General features: G+C 36.4%; 1 protein-coding gene and 2 pseudogenes across 2 annotated transcripts in view; 1 reads left to right on the forward strand and 2 right to left on the reverse strand.

Annotated features, from left to right (window-relative positions):
* Rmi1 (RecQ mediated genome instability 1) overlaps positions 1-7,489 on the forward strand; it is a 28,560-nt gene extending 21,071 nt beyond the window's left edge. For both annotated transcript variants that reach the window (XM_063243595.1, XM_003475072.5), the window contains exons 2-3: positions 1,480-1,570; positions 2,393-7,489. In XM_063243595.1, coding sequence (XP_063099665.1) covers positions 2,428-4,281 — 1,854 coding nt within the window. In that variant the 5' untranslated portion in view covers positions 1,480-1,570; positions 2,393-2,427 and the 3' untranslated portion in view covers positions 4,282-7,489. The remainder of the gene's footprint in view (positions 1-1,479; positions 1,571-2,392) is intronic.
* An 11,103-nt stretch (positions 7,490-18,592) lies between these two features.
* Positions 18,593-20,648, reverse strand: LOC100728830 (integral membrane protein GPR180-like; annotated as a pseudogene).
* A 146-nt stretch (positions 20,649-20,794) lies between these two features.
* Positions 20,795-21,821, reverse strand: LOC100728551 (proteasome activator complex subunit 2-like; annotated as a pseudogene).
* Positions 21,822-22,828: the final 1,007 nt, after the last annotated feature.

Raw genomic sequence — 22,828 nt, forward strand, 5'->3', positions numbered from 1 at the left:
TTTCAGAGTGCTATAATTTTTAATGTACAGTACTTTTACTTCTTTTGTTAGATTGATTCCTAAGTATTTCAGTTTTTTGGATGCTATTGTGAAGGGTGTAGGTTTCCCTAATTTCTCTCAGTGAGTTTGTTGTTAGTGTACAGGAATGCTATTGATTTTTGAGTGTCAACTTTGTGTCTAGCTGTGCTACTGAATTTGCTATGTTGGTGTCTTTTTAAAGATCCTTGTCTGTTTGACCATACATAGTTTATTTTTATCACAATAGGCAATTTTACTTTGATTTCATATAGACATTTAAAAAAATTTTACTCTCAGTCAATCATGTTTTCAATATAAAACTTGACCAATTCTATAATTAAAGTGAATAATATGCTTACTGTATGTAGGTTCCTGAGAGCCCTGTGCGTCTATATGCTTAGTTATAGATTGGTTAAAAGATAGCAGCAAAAGTACTGATGACAGGAAACTTATTATGTGCTAGGACAGAAATAGAGGTCCAAAGAGGAATAAGAGGTTAGAGGCAGTTTATAAAGATTCGGTATCACTGAGAAATATGAAAAGATGTTTGGTAACCTTAGGATCAACAATAAACTGAAGTTTTAGTTTGCTTTTTTCAGGCATCATTCAGTTGTTTTTTTTTTTTTTTTTTTTTTTTTTTTGAGTTACAGTGTGAAATAGTTTTGTTGCTGCTTTACCAGCCTTTTCTTCTAAAATGGGTAGAGGTATTATTTTCTAGTTTGAAAACTTAAAAAAAGTGTCAGTTCACAATGTTCAGGGAAGTCTGGGACTTTATCCAATGTGGGAACTAGTCATTCACGCTAAAGTAAGTAACAGCTGTAATTTTGTGTGATTGGTTTTTGCCAGGTGCTGTGTATAAGTACCTTAGCAATATAGTTACTGAGTTATTAGGGTGTCAGTGTTGTTTTTTTCCATATTAATTTAATCTTTTCAACAAGTCTGTGAGGAAAATGCTTTATTCTAAATTTTACAAATGAGTTAATTTAGGATACCTTGAGGTTGAATAATTTAAGGTTGCGATTTATAAGTGAAATGCAATCTGGCACCAGAGTTATACTCTGAACTGATATCTCAAATACTGCCTGACTTGTCTTTAATTGTCACAGCTGCCTGTAAAGTAAGTATAGAAATAAAATAGGCTTAGAAAGATTAACTTTCTTGGGGCTGGGGATTTAGCTCAGTGGCATAAGCGCCTGCCTTGCAAGCAGGCAGTTGTGAGTTCGATCCCTGGTACCAATAAAGACAAAAAAAAAAAAAAAAAAAAAAAGAAACATTAACTTTCTCGTCGTCACTTTTTTTCTATTTATTTCACTCCAGCCCTCCTGGTTCTGTTCTATGTTGTCTTTATTCTATCCTGACTGATAATAGAATCTTGAATGTCTTGCACTAATGAAAATAGGACAAAAATTCTTTCTACAGCTTTATCTTATAATCTTTTCTGTTTCTTGTTTTCTCTCTCAGGGCCATCTCTAAGCAGTAGAGATTTTTGAATACTTGACTGAACAGTCAATTCAGGATCCTGTCATCCAATCCTGTGTTGCTGTTCCAAGTGGTAAGTTTTCTTATGGACATATTAAAACTTAGATAAATTCTGTCTTAAATATCTTCATCAATAGGAGAAATAAATCCAACTTTTGTAGACATGTAATTGATTATTCTTTAGCAATTAAAGATTATTATTTAGCTATTATTCTTTTCCTACTATTTTATTATACTGAGAAAATCAGAGTATATTTACCTGGCAAGACTCTTGAGGATATTTTAGTTAAATAAATAAGATACTTAATATCATCTCAGAGTCTACTGTTACTTGTTATGTTTTTATTGTTAGAATGCCGATTTACGTGCTAACTGGCCAAACACAGGGATATGTTAGAATAGAGTTAAATTAGTGTTAATTACAATGCAACTTCAGTGAACATTGTAACTTGACTAAATTTTAAATCATTAGAATCTGATCATTTTAATATAATTACTTTTTACTGAGTATCCTTCATAAATCTGTATGCTTTATAAATATTATCCTTACAATTCTTTAAACTCCGTTAGATGGTGGAATTGACATTTTACAAATGAGGAAAGTGTGTTGAAGAATCATTTATTAGGTGATATAGTTTGTGATTCGACAGAGCCAGCTTTCAGACTTTGGTATATCTGTCTAAAGCATTTTACTTTCCTCATTATACCATCTGATTATTTCTCATGTTTGATATTGGCCAAGTAGAAAGTTAGATTTTCAAGGTATTGGGGAGAAAAATTTAACGGATGTGGTGGTTATGCCTATTTTTACATTGTAGAGAATTATAGAAGCTATATATTTTTTTAAAAGCTGTATTTAAATGTACTGAATTATAATTTTTATTTTTGTTTCCAGGTAACAGATGCATATTATTTATTTTATTTTTAAAAATGAGTGTAACTAGCACTGCATTAAGAGTTGAAACCTGGCTTTCAGCTACATGGCATGTTAAAGTACCTCTAATGTGGCTGGAAGCGTGTATTAATTGGATCCTAGAAGAAAATAATAATGTTACTTTGAGTCAGGCACAGATAAATAAACAAGTATTTGAGCAATGGTTACTTACTGACCTGAGAGATTTGGAACATCCTCTTTTACCTGATAACATTTTAGAAATTCCAAAAGGAGAACTGAACGGATTTTATGCTCTACAGATTAATTCCTTGGTTGATGTAAGTCAGCCTGCATATTCTCAGATACAACAGTTGAGAGGAAAGAATACAACAAATGATCTAGTTACAGCTGAAACACAAGTTACCCCCAAACCTTGGGAAGCAAAGCCTTCACGAATGTTGATGCTACAGCTAACTGATGGATTAGTACAAATTCAGGGAATGGAATATCAGTCTATTTCTGCTCTTCATAGTGATCTTCCTCCAGGCACAAAAATTTTGATTTATGGAAACATTTCATTCCGTCTTGGCGTTCTCCTACTGAAACCAGATAATGTAAAAGTGTTAGGAGGTGAAGTAGATGCTCTTTTAGAAGAATATGCACAAGAAAAAGTACTTTCAAGATTAATTGGGGAGCCTGATTCTGTAGTTTCATTCAGACCAAATAATTCTAATCAAAACATCCCCAGAGTTGTAGATGTTATAGAGCCTGTGTTGGGACTTTCTGATGAAGAACTCTTGGCAAGTCTTGAGGAAAATGATGAGCTGGAAGCAAATAATGACACCTTGGAAAGATGTACCAACACTGGTAGTTCCTTGAACAGCATTCCTATGAGACAGTCAAGTTTTGAGCCAGCATTCAGTTCTCAAAGACCAGAGGAGAAACCACCAAATCAATTTATACAATGCACTGATGGGGAATTGGGTGACTTTTCATTGGAGGAGGCCTTGCTTTTAGAAGAAACTATCCAAAAAGAACACATGAAAACTAAAGAATTGCAGCCATTGACTTTGAACAAAAACACAAATAAAAATATGGAGAGATTTTCACATAAACCTAATACTCTGAATGATTTTTCTTTGATTTGCAAACAAAGAAATAATAATGGGAATGAAAAAACTTTACTTAAAGAGATGATTCATGAAAACAGGTCTTTTGGTTGTTCATCTGCTACAGACCAAAACAGTGGTATTTCTTTAGGTCATTGTATTATATCGTTAGCACCTAATTTTACAAATAAAGAAAACTCAGAGATAGATAATAAAGTAAAACAAACTATCAGCAGTTTGGATGGACATTTTTTAAATGATAAAATATTAAGTAGAGAGCCAGTTAAGAGTTTACAGGATTCTAATGAACGTGGTCCCCACTTACAGGAGTGTTCTGTAAAGTCAGAGAGTAGCACTAATCTTTCTGTTGGCACAGATTTGTATTCTCCACCCTTCACTTATCTGTCTGTTCTAATGGCCAACAAACCACAGGAAGTTACAACTGTGAAGGTCAAAGCGTTTATTGTAACTTTGACTGGCAATCTCTCAAGTTCTGGTGGCATTTGGAGTGTAACTGCTAAGATTTCTGATGGCACTGCATATCTAGATGTAGACTTTGTAGATGAAATACTTACCAGTTTAATAGGGTTTTCAGTACTAGAAATGAAACAGTTAAAAAAGGACCCTCCTAAATACCAAAAGTTCCTGGAAGGCTTGCAGAAATGTCAGAGAGATCTAATAGATTTGTGCTGTTTGATGACTATTTCATTTAATCCTTCCTTGTGTAAAGCAATGGTACTTGCATTACAGGATGTTAATATGGAACACCTTGAGGATCTAAAGAAGCGGTTGAATAAATAAACTTACTAAAATAGTATTAGAGAACAGTTTACAACAAGGAGATATTTAAATTTGTTCACAATTTTATTTTTGAAACTTTTTGAGAGGCTCAGATTTCAGAAAAGTTGTTCTTTGTCTTCAAGGACTATGTGACTTAGTTTCTGGAACTTTATGGGGTTGTGACTATTTTTGAGTAATCCAAATCATTTCATTTCTACTACAAATTGCACAAACATTTTTACATATTCTAAAAGAATTCTGAAATTGAAGTATGATCATATTCTGCTAGAAAATGAAAATGTGACTGATAAAAACAGCAGGAAATGTCAGTTTGTTATAACAAAATTGTTGTTAATAAAAGAATGGGATTCACAAATGTAAACAAGTTCTTAAATAAGTGCAGTGGTTTTCATGTTTAGACAGTTAAACATCAGTTTAAGCTAGCTTCTTTGCTGGTTTTGTTTTTCATTAAAAAAATGAGATTTCATAGCCTATTTCACTTTGTTTCTTTTAATTCAGCTTCTGTTTCCCTTTATTATGGTATTAATACCTTATATTGGAAGGATATGTCTATTATTGAAATATTATCTACACATCATTCATCAAAATCCATCATTTAGATTTCTTAGCTTTTCCTCTTACTCTTTTTCTGTTCCTGAATCCTATCCTGGAAGTGTCACATCCTGTCATCTCCAGGTTTCTGTTGGTACTGTAGCTTCTTGGTTTCCTTGCTTTTGACCCTGGTATGTCACACTTTGTTCTTGGTATCTGTCTGCTGTTTGTCTCATGATAGATAGGGACCACTCTGACACTTGCTGCTGCCTCTGCTGCAACATGGCATTCTTTTGGGGGCTGGGGATTTAGCTCAGCGGCATAAAGCACCTGCCTTGGAAGCAGGCAGACGTAAGTTTGATCCCTGGTACCGATAAAAAGGAAAAAGGCCAAAAAAAAAAAAAAAAAAAACACATGGCATTCTTTCACTCTGCAGCCTGGAGTGTCTCTAACTGTGGTAGTTTCACTCCATCGGGCCAACGTGTATCTCCTGCCGCGCCCATTTCTTTTGGCCTGATGTAACTTTAGAGGGAATTCATACCTGCTGGAGAAGTGTTGGAATAGAAGTGAACACCTCCAACTTCCTTTGTAGCTCCTCCATTCTCAAGTACATGGATACATTTTCTGCTGTGAGGATATGAAGATCTCACAATTCTGAGTTTTGCAGCTTCACTCATTGCTTTTGTTCTTGGACAACTCCAACCTCTCCAGTTGATTCCTTCTGCTTGCCACCCCCTGTCACTCCGTCCAAGACAGAATGATATCAGGTGGGTGGCAAATTCCTCAGACTTTTGCTGTTAGCAGGCTGCTTGATGAACATCAGCCATGGTCATGTGTAATTCTTCCTTCTGAGACATCATAATATTTATGGTCTTAATATGAAATGAGATTTTCCTGTACGGCTTTTCCTGTAGAGCCACCTCCTCCTTTGTCAACTTCTGTTGACATTACTTCTTTTTCCAGCTGTTCCAGAGCATTTTGGTTCTGCTGTTTGGATTCTTCTACCTTGCTACTAAGTTGTTTGATAGCTGGAGTCTGGGCTGCTGTTAGCTCTTGGTACCAGCTCTCTTGGTCCTTCATCTTTGCAGATTATCCCTTTTAATGTAGTATGTAGGCTAAGACACAAGACTGGTGTTGAAGGCTCAGCATCATGGTTCTGAAGTGACAACAGTAAGCAGCACCTGGGGAAGGACACTGCCAAATGTCACTGCATTTTTAGTCGAAGGTGGTGAGGAAGAAGTAGCTTGATCTTTGTATGCATCCTCAGGTAAGTGACAGTCACCAGCAGTGGTTGTCTCAGGGTTATTATAGTTTGTTGTATCTTTTGTTTTCACTCCTACAGGTCCGCCAATGCTGTTTTTCTTCAACTTTTTCTTGACCGCAGTCAATTTTCTGTCTGGTTTCTTCTGAAAATCTGGGGGCAAGGTGGGAAAATCACCACAATCCCATCAACTACTTATTTCACTGTAGTTGAAAACAGTTTTTCCTACAATATTTGTTACTTAATTCAGTAGTTTATTTAGTTTACTCAAACTAATGCAAATTTTTGAGCTTCCATTGTTGTTATTTTATGCAGTATTTTTTTCTTTTCAAATTTTTATTACAGGAATGCAGTCGATACTATGTTCAATTTGAAGAGTAGGTAGATACATGTGATTAAAAAGTGTTTAATCATGTTTGTTGTATGTATAAGTTTTTAAAAAACTGATAACTGTTAAGATGAAGGAATTTGGCAATCTACTATTGAGAAATTTGTTCTTCCACTTATTATTGCTAAAGTATTGATAATATTGATGTTCCCTGTTGAGTTATATTGTTGAAAGTTAATAAATTTTATTTCTAATATGTTGAAGACGCCAAAAGATTTGTTGTTTATATGGTTTAAAAAATTAAAAATCAGTTGATAAGAAGGGGCTTTCAGATGCAATTGTTTTTCTAGTTTTTTTTGTTTGTTTGTTTGTTTGTCTTTTTTGTTTTTATCAGTACCAGGGATCGAACTCACGACTATGTTTTGCTGTTTTTATTTTGCCAAAATATGTTAAAGAATAGTTTAAATGAGGTATTGAGAACATTAAGATCCATCTTTAAATGTAACTGTCCCCTTTGTGAATTAACTGTACTTGAGTCTTCCTTTATTTTTATTGTGAGTGTCAATTGTTTTAATGTGAGGCTGTTACTTCTCTTCCACTTTGCTGTTACAAAGGAATGTTTGAGAAGTAAAGTTACTTTTATTAATGTATTTTTTTAAAAATGTGTAAAGTGCCTTGAATTTTAGGTCATTAAACAAATGCTCAATAATATCAAGACATTGTGCTTTACTTTAGTAAAAATGTAACAGGAAATATCTAGAAGAAAAGTGAATACATATATAAAGATGATTTTTTTAAAAATCTCATATGACCCTATAATCCCCCTGCTAGGTGTCTTTCCACAAAAGCTTGGGAAAACATTTTACAGTGATACATGCATACCAATATTTATAGTAGCATGATTTGTAATAGCTGAATCCTGGAAAAAGCCTATATATCCATCAACAATTGATTGGTTAAAGAAAATATATTTGTGTATGGTGGAATACTAGTATGCTGTAAAGAATGACAGTCATGAAACATTCATCAGACAGTGGACATACCTGGAAAATACAATGTTGAGTGAAATAAACGATATATAAGCTGAACAGTGTGTGGTGTCTCTCAGTTGAGTGAGGTAAAGTACAACTAAGAAGAATGGATAGAAAGGGACAAGGAGATAGCTCTCTTGCAATAGAGAAGTGGTCCAAGGGAGAAAGAACAAGGGGTGAAGAGAAAGGGAAGGGGAAAATAAATAGAATAAAGATATGCCAATGTGCAGAAGCCTAATAACCTCAGTTAACAACAACAACAACAAAACAGACCTTGCTTTTTATGTGTTCTGACAGTAATTGTATCTATATTCTAGCATATGCTCTTTTACTTTAGAGATCTAAGGGAAATTATCTTTTTCCCCCTAAGTGTTCTCCTCATAGTGTCTCTGAGTGTTGCTTAAAAAATTTAAGACCTATTTTCTCCCTTCATATTCAGTCACTGAAAAAAGCTGCCACCAATCCTATATTCTATGTGCTATTATTGTTTCTAGTCTTAGCTGGGTTGGCTTACTTTAATAGTTTACTGATCTTTACCTTAAATGAATTGTGCTTTATAAAAATAAGCACAAAAAATCTTACATTTCATTTCTTCCTGAGAGAAGATAATTTTCAAAAAAGGTTTGATTTTCTTTAAAAAATCAAAGTATAAATTGATACAAAGTAAAGAAATTTTCAAACTAAATGTACAGGTGGAGGCAAGTACTCTATTCAGTGGAGAAGGGAAATCTGAATATTTATGGATAATTCTTTGCATTCCTGTTAGTCACTACAATTTATAGTCTACAGCTTGCAGAAGAAGCACTTGATAAAACTCGTGTTCATCATAAAAAGCTGGCATGAGGGAACTTTCACAGCAGGATGTCTGCTATTTTAGTTTTAATTAACTCAGTCCCCTGCATAGTCTGTGATGGTAGTTCATAATGGGTATACACTTGAGTTTATGATAGGGTGACTTAACATGGGACACTGAGACAGACCAACTGATTAGATCATCTGCAAGTTAGAGAAGGCCCCATCTGTTGACCTTCAGGAGAGAAAGACTGGATGTTAAGCTGTATAAAAATTTGAGCTGTGGGTGGCAGTGAATACCTGTAATCCCAGCACTAGGTAAGCCAAGGCAGGAGGATCACTGAGATTGTGGCCAGCCTAGGCTACATAGGGAATTCAAGACTAGCCTGTAGTATATAGCAAGACCCTATCTTAAAAAAAAAAAAAAAACGAAAAAACTAGGTGTGATTCACATATTTGTAATCTCAGTACTTGGGAGCCTAGGGCAAGAGGGTGAGTTTGAGACCGGCTTGGACTACACTGAGAGGCCCTGCCTCAAACACAATAAAAGCAAACTTGAAGAGTGAGATTTAATTTCTTCCCTATTATTGATTATTCATGGTTTAAATTGTGTGCTGACATACCCCAAGTATAGATTACTACGGTCAGTACCACATGTGAGTCTTGAAATTTTTCATCATCTTGGGATTGAACCTAGACCTTACACGTTCTATACACATTCTCTCTCTCTCTCTCTCTCTCTCTATATATATATATATATATATATATATGTGTGTGTGTGTGTGTGTGTGTGTGTGTGTGTGTGTGTGTGTGTATGGAATTGAATTCAGGACCTTTTGCCTCTCAGACAGGCACTTTGTTGCTGAGTTAAATCCCCAGCCCAACTTCACACATTATAAACTTGTGCTCTGTTGAAGTAGTGGAATTATTTTCCCAGTCTTCCTTTTTTTCCCCCTTTTTTCCTTTTTGTGGTACTGGGTATTAAACTCTGGACCTGCATTTCCTTTTTATTGTGAGAAAGGGTCTCGATAATTGACCAGGCAGGATTCTTAATTTATAATCTTGTTTCAGTTTCCTAAGGTCTGAGACTATAGCATACTCCAATGTGCCTGGATCCTGTCTATGTTTTTTCCCTGTTATTTTTTCCTTCTTTCTTTCTTAAACCTATTAAATATGTTTCTCTCAAAGAAACTTCTGTTTTCGTTTTATTTTATATTAATTAGTTCTACAGCTTTTAAAAGTTTCTACTTTTCCTAACTTTTAAAACTCTACTTTGTGGTATTTTTATACAATGGAGTACTACTCAGCTATAAAGAATGATCACATTGAGATATTTATAAGTAAATGGATACAACTTGAGACCATACTCATAAGTGAAGTAAACTCACATGTTTAAATACCATATAGTCCCCCTAGTGTAAGAAACGGTAAGAGTACATAAGATACAAAAAATAAATACAGTGAAAGGATAAGAATCTGCTTAAAGAGGAAAAATAATATCTCAGGGAAAATGAGGAAAAAGAAAAAGGAAGGGAAAAGAAAAAATATCCCAAATTATATAACATACTTAGGATAGCTAAGATGATTGTGCTACAAAGTCTATAATTTCTTGGAACAAAATAGTTAAACATTCATAGGGTTAGAACAGTTGTGCATATTATTATGTGGGGATCTGAGGAACTCTTGAAGATCATTATGTAAAATAACCCCAATTATGCTCCTACCACCTTGTTTTAAAGGCCTATATTGTCAGTGTTTTGGGCTCTTTGCTGTTGTTATTTGTCTTTTGTTTTGTGTTTTTCTAGAAATTTGTTTTGTTTTATTTTTCCCTTAATACAGAAAGGATAGGTATACATGTAGAAACTCATACTTGCATAGAACTTCTAAACAGTTTATGAAATCTGATTATATAATATATGATGAACAGCTAATTTGAAGAAAAAGACACTCCGGTACCCAGTGCTGATTCCAGAATGTCATGCTGTGAAATCCAGCAACACTATTATTCTTTGTTCAGGGTGATTTTAGTCTGTTTTATATTACTTACTTTCAACATACATGAAGGTATGGACAGCTATTTTGAAGAGAATGAGAGACATGGCAGCCATTGTTGATTTCCCTATTGGCTGGTTTTGAAGGCCTAAAATGCCTTCATCATTCTGTTCTGATCAGTTTAGTACTATTTTGTTTTGTATGAATTCATTTTGTGTGAAGATATGGACAACTATTTAGAAGAAAATGAGACAATAATAGACAGTCATGATCTCCTGTTGTCTTGCTTTGAAATCTGTGTCTCTTACATTGTTTTCTTCTGATCTGCTTTGTTCTATTTTATGTTTAGTTTTACCCTCTTTAAAATAAAATTTTAAAAAACTTTCTACTTTCTTAGTTTCCACAGTTACATTTATTTCAATTTATTTCATACTCTTTTCTATTTTGAAGAAAAAACCAAGTGAAACAAAACAATAGAGCCAATCAAAGCAAAACAAGGAACATACAGGACTTCAAACAAGATAAAAGGAAATCAGTAATGACTAACATAATGTCTGTTATTTTCAAAATAACTGCCCATATCATCAGACATAATAAAATCAAAACATAACAAACCAATCAAAACAATGAAAGCAATACAGGACTTCAAAAGATAATAGGAAAATAACAATGATTATCATATGTCTCTTGTTATCTTCAAAGTAGCTGCCTATATCATCAGACATAATAAAATCAAATAAAGCAATACAGAGCTTGGAAACATTAGGAAATCGGTAATGGCTACCATAATACATTTTTTTTTAATGTTAAAGAGAATAAAACAAACCAAAACACAACAAAGCAAATCAGAACAATATAAGCAACATAGGACTTCAAAACAAGACAACAGGATATCAATGGTGACTACCATAATGTCTTGTTTTCTTTGAACTAGTGGTCCAGACCTTCACACAATATCAAACAGAAAAATAGTATAAAATCAACCAAAAGAATGAAAGCATTACAAGACTTTAAAACCAGATAACAAGAAATGAACAGTGGTTACTATAATGTGTTTGTTTTCCTCAAGACAGTTGTCTATGCTACCACACATAATAAAATCAAAACATGACAGAATAAAACCAATCCAAACAAAAGATCCCCACATAATAGGGCTTCAAAACAAGATGATAGGAAATCAGCAAAGGCTGATTTGAAGTGAAAAAGCAGTGCTCAACACAAAAGAAATAAAAAGGCTATTTACACAATGTCTCTTTTTTTTTCAAAATAGCTGTTCAGACCATCACATGTAATAAAATCAAAACAATAAAACCAGTTGAATGAATGAAAGCATTACAGGACTTCAAAACAAGATAATGGGAAATCAACCATGATTACTATAATATACCCCATTATGTTCTAAATAGCTGCCCATACCATCAGGCACAGTAAAATCTAACAAGACAGAACAAAACCAAACCTAACAAAATTGTGAAGACAATACAAGAGTTTAAGACAATAAGAAATTAACAGTGGTAACCACCTTTCCTTTCTAGGTGATTCCTCTTCTATCACTTTTATAATATCTGTTGTGCTTTTTGGATCCCACTAACTTCTGTTTTTTATAGTAGGGTTCACCTGTATGAGTTCAAACTGTTTGACCCATGAACATGATCTCCGGTTGCATCCATTTACCTATAAGGGCCTCATGACTATCCTACTTTATGCTGAGTAGCTTTTCATTGTATACCATATCTTATTTATTCTGCAGTTGATGGGCAAGTTATCCTGTGTTACCTTTTATTGCTGAATTGAGGCCATCTACATCAGTGGCCACAATCGGCATACACTGGTTTGTCTCTGCCATGCTATCCCCTGCTGTTGGTCCTCCATCCTTCCCTGTTTGGCCATGCCCCCGGCTGCTGTTCTGGAATATTCTCCAGCACTCTCTGTAGGGTGGGTTTGGTGGCCATGAATTTCTTCAGTTATTCTTTATTATGGAAGTATCCCATTTTTCCATCAACTTTGAAAGATAGTTTTTCAGGGTACATCAATCTAGGTTGGAAGTTATTTTCTTTCAAGATTTGAAACACTTCACTCCAAACTCTTCTTGACTTGATGGTCTATGTTCACAAGTCTGCTGTGATTCTGATTGGTTTTCCTTTATAGGTGATCTGGTTCTTTTCTCTAACAGCTTTTAATATTCCATTCTTGCGCTGAATTTCTGATATCTTGATTATTATATGTCTGGGTGTAGATTTATTTTGACTATAGCTAGTTGGAGTTCTGTGTCCTTCAGTTATCTGATATCACATTCTTTCCCCATGTTTGGGAAGTTTTTTGCTATTACTTCTGTAAATAGCCTTTTTATTTCTTTTATGTTGACCACTGCTTCTTCATTGATGCCCTTCATTCTTAAATTATGTTTCTTTGCATTGTCTTGTAGCCATTGAATTGTTACTTCCTGGTTCCTAGAGATCTTTCATTTCTTGATCACCAGCTGCAATGCTGTCTTCAAGGTTTGAAAGACTATCTTCAGTCTCCATTAACTAGTCCCACCAGCTTTTGATTGACTTTAATTTCTTGGATATCTTTTTGAATGTGTTTCATGCATTGTAATTTCTTTCTATATTGTTTATTCAAGGTTTCCATCATTTTCCTATGCTTGCTCTTTCTCTTTTTCTTTCTTTCTTTCTTTGTTTCTTTCTTTCTTTCTTTCTTTCTTTCCTTTCTTTCTTTTCTCTTTCTTTCTTTCTTTCTTTCTTTCTTTCTTTCTTTCTTTCTTTCTTTCTTAGATAGTGAAGTACAACAAAACAAGACAGTATAAAGCCAGTCATAACAGTGCAATGAAACTGGTACAGAACTTCAGAACAGGATACCGGGATAATAATAACTACTGTAGTATATCTTTTTATCTTCACAATAGTTGTCCATTTCAGCAGGTACAGCAAAATCAAGCCAAAAACAGAAAACTATAAAACCAATCAAACAATATTGAATAGAGCAAAACAATTAATTAGAACAAAGCAAAATAATGAAAACAATTTTGGCCTTCAAAGACAAGATAGAAGGAAATCCCCCATATTTGCTATATTGCATACTGTTATCCTCCCCAGAGATGCTCAGATTTCTGGCTCCAGGTGAGCATAATCAATGCAAATAATTAATGCAAGCATTTAGTTGCTTTATGTACCTTAGTTGCTACCAACTCTAGCTGACCTCAAAACCAATTGCTAATGGGGACATGGGATATTTAATTCTCAGGCTGCACACCAATAGGCTCCTGGGAGACATTGACGTATTTTCTTCCTATGCTTATGCCACTTGTCAGGAAGGCTGGCTCATTGCTTTCTAAGTTCCAACATGGCTGATTCTCGGAGACACTGACTTGTTGTCTCCATGGCACACCTGCGGCTCACTTGCACTGCTTACTAGGAAGCCTGGCTCATTGCTTTCTTGGTTGGTCCCCCAAGTTCCAGCATAGCTGATTCATGGGAAGTTGCTGACTTATTCTCTTCCTGGTGTGCTTGTGGCTCACTCACACTGCTTACCAGGAAGGATGGCTTGTTGCTTCCTCTTTTTTATCCATGTCTTCTTTAGACCAGCTGAGCAATTCTTTCATTATATTTGTGATTTCTTCCTTTTCCTGAGACTTCATTTCTGATTTTGTTACTTTTACAGTCTTATACAATTGTTTCTTTACTTCAGTTGCTATCCTCTCAGAGATTTCAGGTATGTAACTTCCATTTTCTTCCATGACTTTATCTCCCAGATTTGTTCTGTGTGGGCTGGAGGTCTGAGATTGCCTTTTGCTCCTTCGTCTTGACATTTTCCTTGGTTCCTCCCAACAAGCTGGTTGTGGGGGCCCAGGCACTTCTTACATTGGCAGCCCCTCTATGGTGTAGAGGAATGGGACAGATATCTGGGTTCCTCTGACCCCAGGTTTAAGGGAGGTAGCAGGGCAGGTTTCTCCAGATCTGTGCAGGTACACTAGAGCTTCCTTAATGGCCAGTATGTAGTGGTAGGGCTGCTTCTCTCAGCCTGTGTGTCTACATTGGGACTCTTACAATACTGCCAGGCATCTAGGAGTGTGTTTGTACAGGAGTGTGATTCTTCTGATGGGTGATGGCTGCTCAAAGGAAGCAAAGGCCTCCAGTGGTGGTCTACAGGTGCATGGGGCTTACCTGGCTGCATGTCCCTGTTCATATTGGCTGCCCACAGAAAGCAAGCTTTCTGATGATAGGGGCTGGCAGGCAGAGGTGGATCTGCTGGTTCTCTCTGCCTTTGCTGGCTGCCCACAGGAAGCAGCCTTCCAGTGGCAGGGCCTGGAAGATGGAGATGAATCTACTGGGTCTCTCTGTCTGTGCTAGCTGCCCACAGGAAGCAAGCCTTTTGGTGGTGGAGGCTGGCAGGCAAAGGCAGATCTGCTGGTTCTCTGCTCATGCTCACATTTTGTTATCTTTGAAATAGCCATCAAATATAATAAAATCAAAGAAAACAAAACAGAATAAGGCCAAACTAAACAGAACAATGACTATAATACAGGGTTTCAAAACATAATAGATTAACAATGACCACTGCCTTCATTTTTTAGACATTTCCTCCCCTTTCACTTTCACAATATCTATTGTGGATTTTGAATCTCACTAACTCCTTTAGTTTTTTATACTAGGGAGACAGCACATTGTTCACCCGTGTGACTCTGAACATTTTCACTCATAAGCATGATCTTAAATTTTATCCATTTACCTACAAGTACCTTCAAGTTATCTTTCATTGTAGCTGAGTAGCTTTCCATTGTATAAAAATGCCATAACTTTTTTTATCCATTCTGCAGTTGAGGGGCAAGCTATCTGCACTTTTTTTCTGGTTCCTTGTCACATAGGGCATTGTTCTCTCCTTTGACTTTCATTTTATGAGTTTCCTTTTGAGTTAAATGTATTTCTTGTATAAAGCATATTGATGGATCTTGTCTCCTGATCCACTCTGTCTGTGTTTCTTTTTATTGATGAATTGAGGCCACCTACATTAATGGTTATGGCCAACATGCACTGGCTCATCTCTGCCATACTATTTTCCTGCCTTTGGCTCCCCATTTTTCCTCTCCATTCAATCGTATATCCCAATTGGTGATTCCCCTCTGCCACTGTTTCTGGAACTGTGCTAATTTTTATCTCTTTCTAGAATGATCTTCAGTATTCTTTGTAGGATTGGTTTGGTGGTCATGAATTCCTGCTTCTCTATTAATTTTTAAAGTAGTTTTACAGGGTATATCACTCTGGGTTGGAAATTGTTTTCTTTCAAGACTTGAAATATGTTACTTCAAGCTCTTCTTGATCTGATGGTTAGTGTTGAGAAGACTGGCATGATTCTGATGAGTTTTCCTTTATAGATGATTTGTTTCTTTTCTCTTAACAACTTTAATACTGTTCTTGTGCTGAATTTCTGGGATCTTGATTATCATGTGTCTGAGTGTAGATTTATTTTGATTATGGCTAGTTGGAGTTCTGTATGCATCAGTTATCTGCATGCCAGATCCTTTCCCCATACTTGGAAAGTTTTCAGTATTACTTCAATAAATAGTCTATGTCATTTGTATTGACTCCTGCTTTTTCATCGACATGCATCACTCTTAAATTATTTTTCTTTATGCTGTCTTGCAGCCATTGAATTGTTATTTCCTAGTTGTTATTTTTAGAAGATCTTTTTTTCCCAATCACTAGCTGTCATCCTGTCTTCAATATCTGAAAGTCTATCTTCAGTTTCTATCAAGTAGCTTTGTCATTTTTCAATGGAATTTCTGATTTCGTGGGTATCACTTTGAATCTGTTTCATGCATTCTAAATCCTTCTTATATTGTTCATTTAAGGTTTCCCTCATTTTCCTATGCTCATTTTTATCTATTTCTTCTTTAGAGATGCTTAGCAATTCTTTTATTTATTACGTTTTTGATTTCTTTTTTAACCCATGATATTTCTGTTCTAATTTGTTTTGTAGTCTCATGAAGTTACTATCACCTCAGAAACTTTACATGTGCCTAAAGTTTCCTAATCTCTTCCATGTTTACATCTCGACCTCCTCTTAATGAGTTAGAACCAGAGACTGCCTTTTGCTTCTTCTTCTTGACATTTTCCTGGATTCTTCTAGACAAGCAGGTAGCAGGGTCCCAGGCACTTCCTCCATTGGCTGCACTTTCTCTGAAGCATAACTGTTTGGTTCCTCTGGCCAGTGATGGCCACAGGTATCTGACGGTGGCCAGTGGATGTGCTGGTGTGCAGCTGGCTGCTGCTTTTCCCAGCCTAAAGGGGTTACCGGTGGGAAGTGTCCCTGATGGTGGCTGATCTATTTCATACTTTAAAACTTACTGTTTTCTTAACTTTTTGAATTATATGTAAAGGTCATTTAGTTTTCAGGCTTTGACTTTTTTTTTTTTGTCTTTTTGAGAGAGGGCCCACTATACACTTTAGGTTCCCTTGAACTCACTGTGAGTTTGAGGCCAGTTTGGGCTACAATATGATTTCAAGGGAGCCTAACGTGCATAGTGAGACCCTCTTGCCTCAGCCTCCAGGGTTCTGGGATTACAGGCATGTGCCACCATACCCATACTTACATTTTCTTGTAATTGTATCTTTCACTTACTTTGAGGATATATTGTGTGAGGTGTAGTGTATGCTCTATATAGTATTCTCACTGTTAATTTCAAACATCATTTTTAAATTTTATTTTTTTAGTGATTTTTAAATTTCTTAGTTTAAGAGAATTTAAACATTTGTTTCAAATGAATGTGATGTGTATTAGTTACTTTCTCATCACTGAGATACAACATCCAGCTCCCACAACATAAAGGTGGAAAGGTTTATTATAACTTACATTTTATAGAGGTTTCAGTCCATAGTTGGTTAACTCCGAGACAAGGTAGCATGGCAGACAGGTACAGCAAAGGGGGCTTGCTTATGGTATGGCAGGCAGGAAGCAGAGAGACAGATCAAGGGAGGAGGGAGGGAGATGGACCCTTCCAGTCCACTACCCCAGTGGCCACCCCCTCCCACCAGGCTTTACCTTTCAAATCACATTTAGCTATATACTCATCAGTGAACCAGTCCACTGATGGGTACCACACCTCCATAATCTAATCACCTCTCAAAGCCCACCTATGAGAGCATGAGGCTTTGTAGGGGACATCTAGATATAAACTAAAACAGATTTTTTTCTTTAATATTGTTCATTTCCAATTTTATTACACTGCAGACAAAATAACTGTGGCCTACTAAAGACGTTTTTGTAGATCTTTTGCTGACTATATCCAGATTCTATATATAGCTACAGGATTGTTTGTATTACCTAAATTGTCCATATTTATGCTTTTAAAATTCTTTTATCCAAGTTTGGGATGATAGTGCACATCTGTAATCCCAGTACTTGGGAGACTAAGGCAGGATTACCACAAGTTTGAGGCTAGTGTTGTTTCCTAGTAAATTTAAGGCCAGCTTGAACTACAAGCAAAACCTTGTCTCAGAAAACTGTTTTATCTGTTAAATTTCCTTAAAATTTTTATTAGCACAGTACATATTTGCAGTACACAATGATTACCTTCATTGTGTGGACATTGTTGATAGACATACAGGTCTCTGCTGAGAATTAGCTGTTATGAATTGTGCTCCTATAAACATGTGTATGCATTATCACTGTAGTGTGATGTCTTTAAGTCTTTTGGGACAATAACTAGAAAAGGAATACTGAGTCAAATGAAATTTCTATTGTTAGTTTTTTGAAGAATTGGCATAATGATTTCCATAATGGTTAACACTACCACAGTGAAGAAGGGTTTCTTTTGCCCCTCAGCCTAGCCAGCATTTGTTATTTGTAGATGCATTTGTTATTTGTAGATTTTTAAAAGTTTTATACATTTATTAATTTTTTCTTTGTTTAGCTGGACTATTTTAGATATGTATAAGCAAGCAATCATTTAACTGATTACTTTTTATAGGACTATCAAACCTGAGGTAGCTATTGATATGAGGCATTATAAGTAGTATGTTACCAAAGTATCATATAATTCTTTTTCACATTTCTATATAGAAAGTCTTTTGATCACCTTATAAGAACACTCTTTCTGAGAAGTTTATTGTTTAAGTATATTTCAAAACATTTCACTTATGTTTTTTGAGTTTTGGTATTGCTTAAATGCAGTTCTACAAATAACATGCTTTACTTACTTTCACTGTTGAATTTTCCACACCAAATGTAAAATGTAAAAATAGAGTCACTATTTTTGGACCCTTATTGCTCAATCAGTTCAGTTTTCCTTTTAACAAAAACTAATTATCAGAAGTGAGGTTGACTTTTATATACAGATGGCATGATAAATGGCAGTGTTACTGAGGAAAAAAAAGAAACTTAGACTGAGGGAGAAGAAGAGTCTATAGAAATAGCAATGGAAACAGACTGGCAAAGGATAATACCTGTTGAACACATCTTTGTGGTAGTCACTAAAAATGACAGAAATTTTTGCTAGACCCAGAGAGAATCAAACCACAAACACAGCCTTTGGGGAAAGTGATGTAGAATTCTCTTTTGAGGCTGTTTCTCTCCACTGAGATGGCCTGATAGTATCCAAAGCCTAATGACAGTACCAGGCCAATTCTTACAATGTGTAAAAGGATCCTGCTAAGTTATGGTGCAAAAAAGAGCTGTGATGACTGGCATCTTCAAACTATTCCCAAAGTAGCAAAATGCTCTGTGTTATGACAATGGATACTACAATTCAAGTGGATGCAGAGGTAGAATTCCACTGGAGAGGTCTGTTTTGAGAATTCTTTTTTTTTTAGTTTTATTTTGAAAGTAGTAAAATACAACAGAAGAAGACAGACTAAAGCCAACTAAGATCGTACAGTGAAATTGATACAGAACTTCACAGCAGGTTACTGGGATAATAGTAATAGGTATCACAATATATTTCATTAACTTTACAATAGTTGTTCTTTCAATCACGTATATCAAAATAAAATGAAATACATAACATTATAGAACTTATCAAAACACTATTGAATAGAGCAGTATCATTAATCAGAATAGAGTAAAACAGTAATAAAAATATTTGCCTTCAAAGAGATGGTAGAAGGAAATCCCGCTTATTTGCTGTGGTCAACCTCCCAGGAGATGCTCAGATTTCTGGTTCCCATTTGCAAACGGGGGCGGGGGGAGGTGGGGGAGATTGGACAAGGGGGTAGGGAAAGTGGGATGTTTGACTGCACCAGTAGGTTCACTATTGCTTAGCAGGTAGGCAGGCTGGTTGCTTGGTTTCCCAGCTTCGTAAGTTCCAACATGGTGTGGATCTCAGAAGATACTGGTGGTTCTCCCCCTGGAGGGGCCATAGTTTGCCACACTGCAGTCACTTACCAGGGAGGGGAGCTGCTTGCTTGGTTTCCCAGCGTCCTAAATTACAACATGGCAGGGATCTCAGGAGACACTGGTGGTTCTCCCTCTGGAAGGGCCGCAGTCTGCCACACAGCCACTGCTTACCAGGGAAGGGAGGTTGAGAATTCTTTTCATTCTTGCTATTGTCCACCACATGCATAGACTCAGAAATAAATATAGCGTCTGGATTTGGGAGAAATAAAAAAATCCTGCCAAACTTCCCACAAGGGATATGCTAATTCCATCTTTGGAGTACTTAAAGAAATGAATGTAATTAGTTAAAGCTGAACTAGCTTGCAGTTATCAGAACCTTTAAAATTAGATGCATGGGTTCACCTTTCTTAATAGCCTGCCACAAGGATTGAACACAAATACAAGTAATCACAAAGTACACTAGGAGTAGGAGGAAAAAGAACTCATATAACCCAGATTCTCTGAAACTAAAATCATCAAATGAATTCCCTTTAGGCATCTGGGGTTTGTGATACCATTTCAAATTGGGTATCTTCCACCTAAGAATTCTCCATGTCACCTCTGTATGTATATTGGTTTGCCTGAAGCATTTGTGGATACAGAATCTGTCTGGTTCAGTGTCATGTTACCTGAGGTCTAGATAATTTTTTACTACAACTATAATCATGATTGTTTTGTTGTGGCTTGAGCCTCTCCTGGGCTATTACAGGTGTAGTTTAGCCTCTTTTCCAACAGCTACTGCTATGTTGTTGATTCTGACACACAGAAGACCATAGTCACTGTGGAACTCAAAGGTGCCTATGGTCTGGTCCTGAGCACCCCTGGCAGTGGTGTGGCTGAAGTTGGCCTGCAGGGCTGCCATGTGGCCACCAGGAGCATGTGAGGACCACCACCAGGAGCTGTATCACTCGTCTCTGCCCACTTGTGCCCTGAATCCTATCAGCCTGCAACCTTCAGCATGTAGATAGTTAGGGGAAGCATGGGGCCAGAGTTCTGGTTATTTCTTGATGGTATCCATTCTATCTTTAGTGAGATAGAATCTTACTATTGTTTTATTTTGCATTTCTTCAATGGCCAGGAATGCTGAAAAAAATTTTTTTTATTGGCTATTTTTACTTCTTTATTGAGAAGTGTCTATTACTTTCTGTTGCCCAGTTTTTTTTAAATTGGCACAAGGAATAATTTATTTTCCTCTTAGTCTTCTTGGACTCAATTCATAGATGGCTTCTCTTCACCCTTTGGGTTGACAGTTTTCTCCAGGTTGCTGCTGCTGATATAATAATGCTCTGCATTGAAGGTCCTCAAGTCCAGCACCACAGCCTTGAAGAATCCAATAGACTGCCTCATTTCTCTCATGCACCAAGCCCCAGTAATCCATTATGTGGGTCTCCTTGGAGGTCTTGGCCACAGTATTCCTACATTCTGAGAAGTACACTGAAATGGTTGTCTGCTAGGCTTCTACTGGTCTTCTTTTTTTAAATTTTATTTTGAAAGTATACAACAGAACAAGACAGAATAAAGCCAATTAAGATCATACAGTGAAATTGGTACAGAACTTCACCGCAGGTTACCGGGATAACAGTAATAAGTATCACAGCATATTTTGTTATCTTTGTAATAGTTGTTCTTTCAATCACGTATATCAAATTGAGATGAAATATAGAACACTATAGAACTTACCAAAACAGAATATTGAATAGAGCAGTACCATTAATTAGAAAAGAGCAAAACAGTAATAAAAATATTTGCCTTCAAAGAGATGGTAGAAGGAAGTCCTCCTTTCTACTGGTCTTGACTGCATTCACACTTTCCAGAACTTTCTCTTGGATTTCTATCCCAGAGTCATTTCCCCCTCAATCTTGGGGATCAGAGGCTGGATCCATGCACTTCTCTTTGAGAGCCCATACTTCTGTATTAACCAGAGCAAGTAGTGTTAGGAGCATCTCATTCCCAGAGAGAAAGCCGCACTTAGGAACTTCTTTCTATTCCTCCTTATCTGTTTCCATCTCATCATCCTTGGGTGTAGGGTCTAGGGTAGAGGTGTCCAGTGGGGCCCAAAGGGAGGTCAAGTCTACCACACTGAGGGAGTCTTTGTGCAAGAGGTGAATCAAGGATATGATTTTTTCAGTGGCAAAAATTGATGGAGGAATTCCTCAGCCTCCTGGAAAAGATTTTGTCTGAAGACTTCCTGTGTAGGGGCCTCCTCGCTCAGGCACACCCTGAAAGGCTGGGCCATGCTGCTCCACTTGCTAGATCTCTGTTACTCAGTTTTTGATTGAGTCATTAGTTTGGAGGGCTAAGTTTTTTTAATTCTTTTTTTGTTGTTGTTGTTTTGAGATAGAGTCTTGAAATGCAATTCAGACTGGCCTTGAACTCACCTTGTACCTTAGGCTGGCTGTGAACTCCAGGTAATCCTTCTGCCTCAGCCTCCTGAGTGCTGGGATTACAGGATGTACCACTGGGCTGGGGGTTTAGCTCAGCATCATAAGTACCTGCCTTGCAAGCGCGAGGTCGTGAGTTTGATCCCTGGTACTGATAAAAACAAACAAACAAACAGAAAAGTAGGTATCTGCCACCACACCTGGATCTTGAGTTTTTTATATATTCTAGATATTGGTCCTTTGTCTGAGGAGGAGCTGAATCCCCTTCCTGCCATTTTATAAGTTGTCTGTTTACTTTGTTGATGGATTTATTTGCTGTGTTGAAAATTTTTAATTTGACATGAACTCATTTGTTGATTCTTGATATTATTTCTTTTTAAAAATTTTTATTATTTTGAAGGTAGTAAAATACAACAGAACAAGATGGAACAAAGCCGATTTGGACAGTGTAGTGAAAGTGGTATAGAACTTCACAGCGGGTTACTGGGATAACAGTAATAGGTACCATAGTACATCTTGTTATCTTCACAATAGTTGTTCTTTCAATCAGGTATTGCAAAATAAAATGAAATACAGAACATTATAGAACTTACCAAAACAATATTGAATAGAGTAATACCATTAATCAGAATGAAGCAAAACAGTGGTAAAAATATTTGCCTTCAAAGAGATGGCAGAAGGAAATCCCCCTTATTTGTTATATTGCATATGGTCAACCTCCCAAGAGATGCTCAGATCTCTGGCTCCAACCTGCTAACTGGGGGGAGGTGGGATGTTTGATTCTCAGCCTGTGCGCCTACCGCTTAGCAGGGAGGCGAGCTGCTTGCTTGGTTTCTCATCACCCTAAGTTCCAACATAGCAT

The sequence above is a fragment of the Cavia porcellus genome, unplaced genomic scaffold, assembly GCF_034190915.1.
Source record: "Cavia porcellus strain 051 isolate PalLab524CR breed Dunkin Hartley unplaced genomic scaffold, mCavPor4.1 scaffold_2, whole genome shotgun sequence".
Lineage (NCBI taxonomy): Eukaryota > Metazoa > Chordata > Mammalia > Rodentia > Caviidae > Cavia > Cavia porcellus.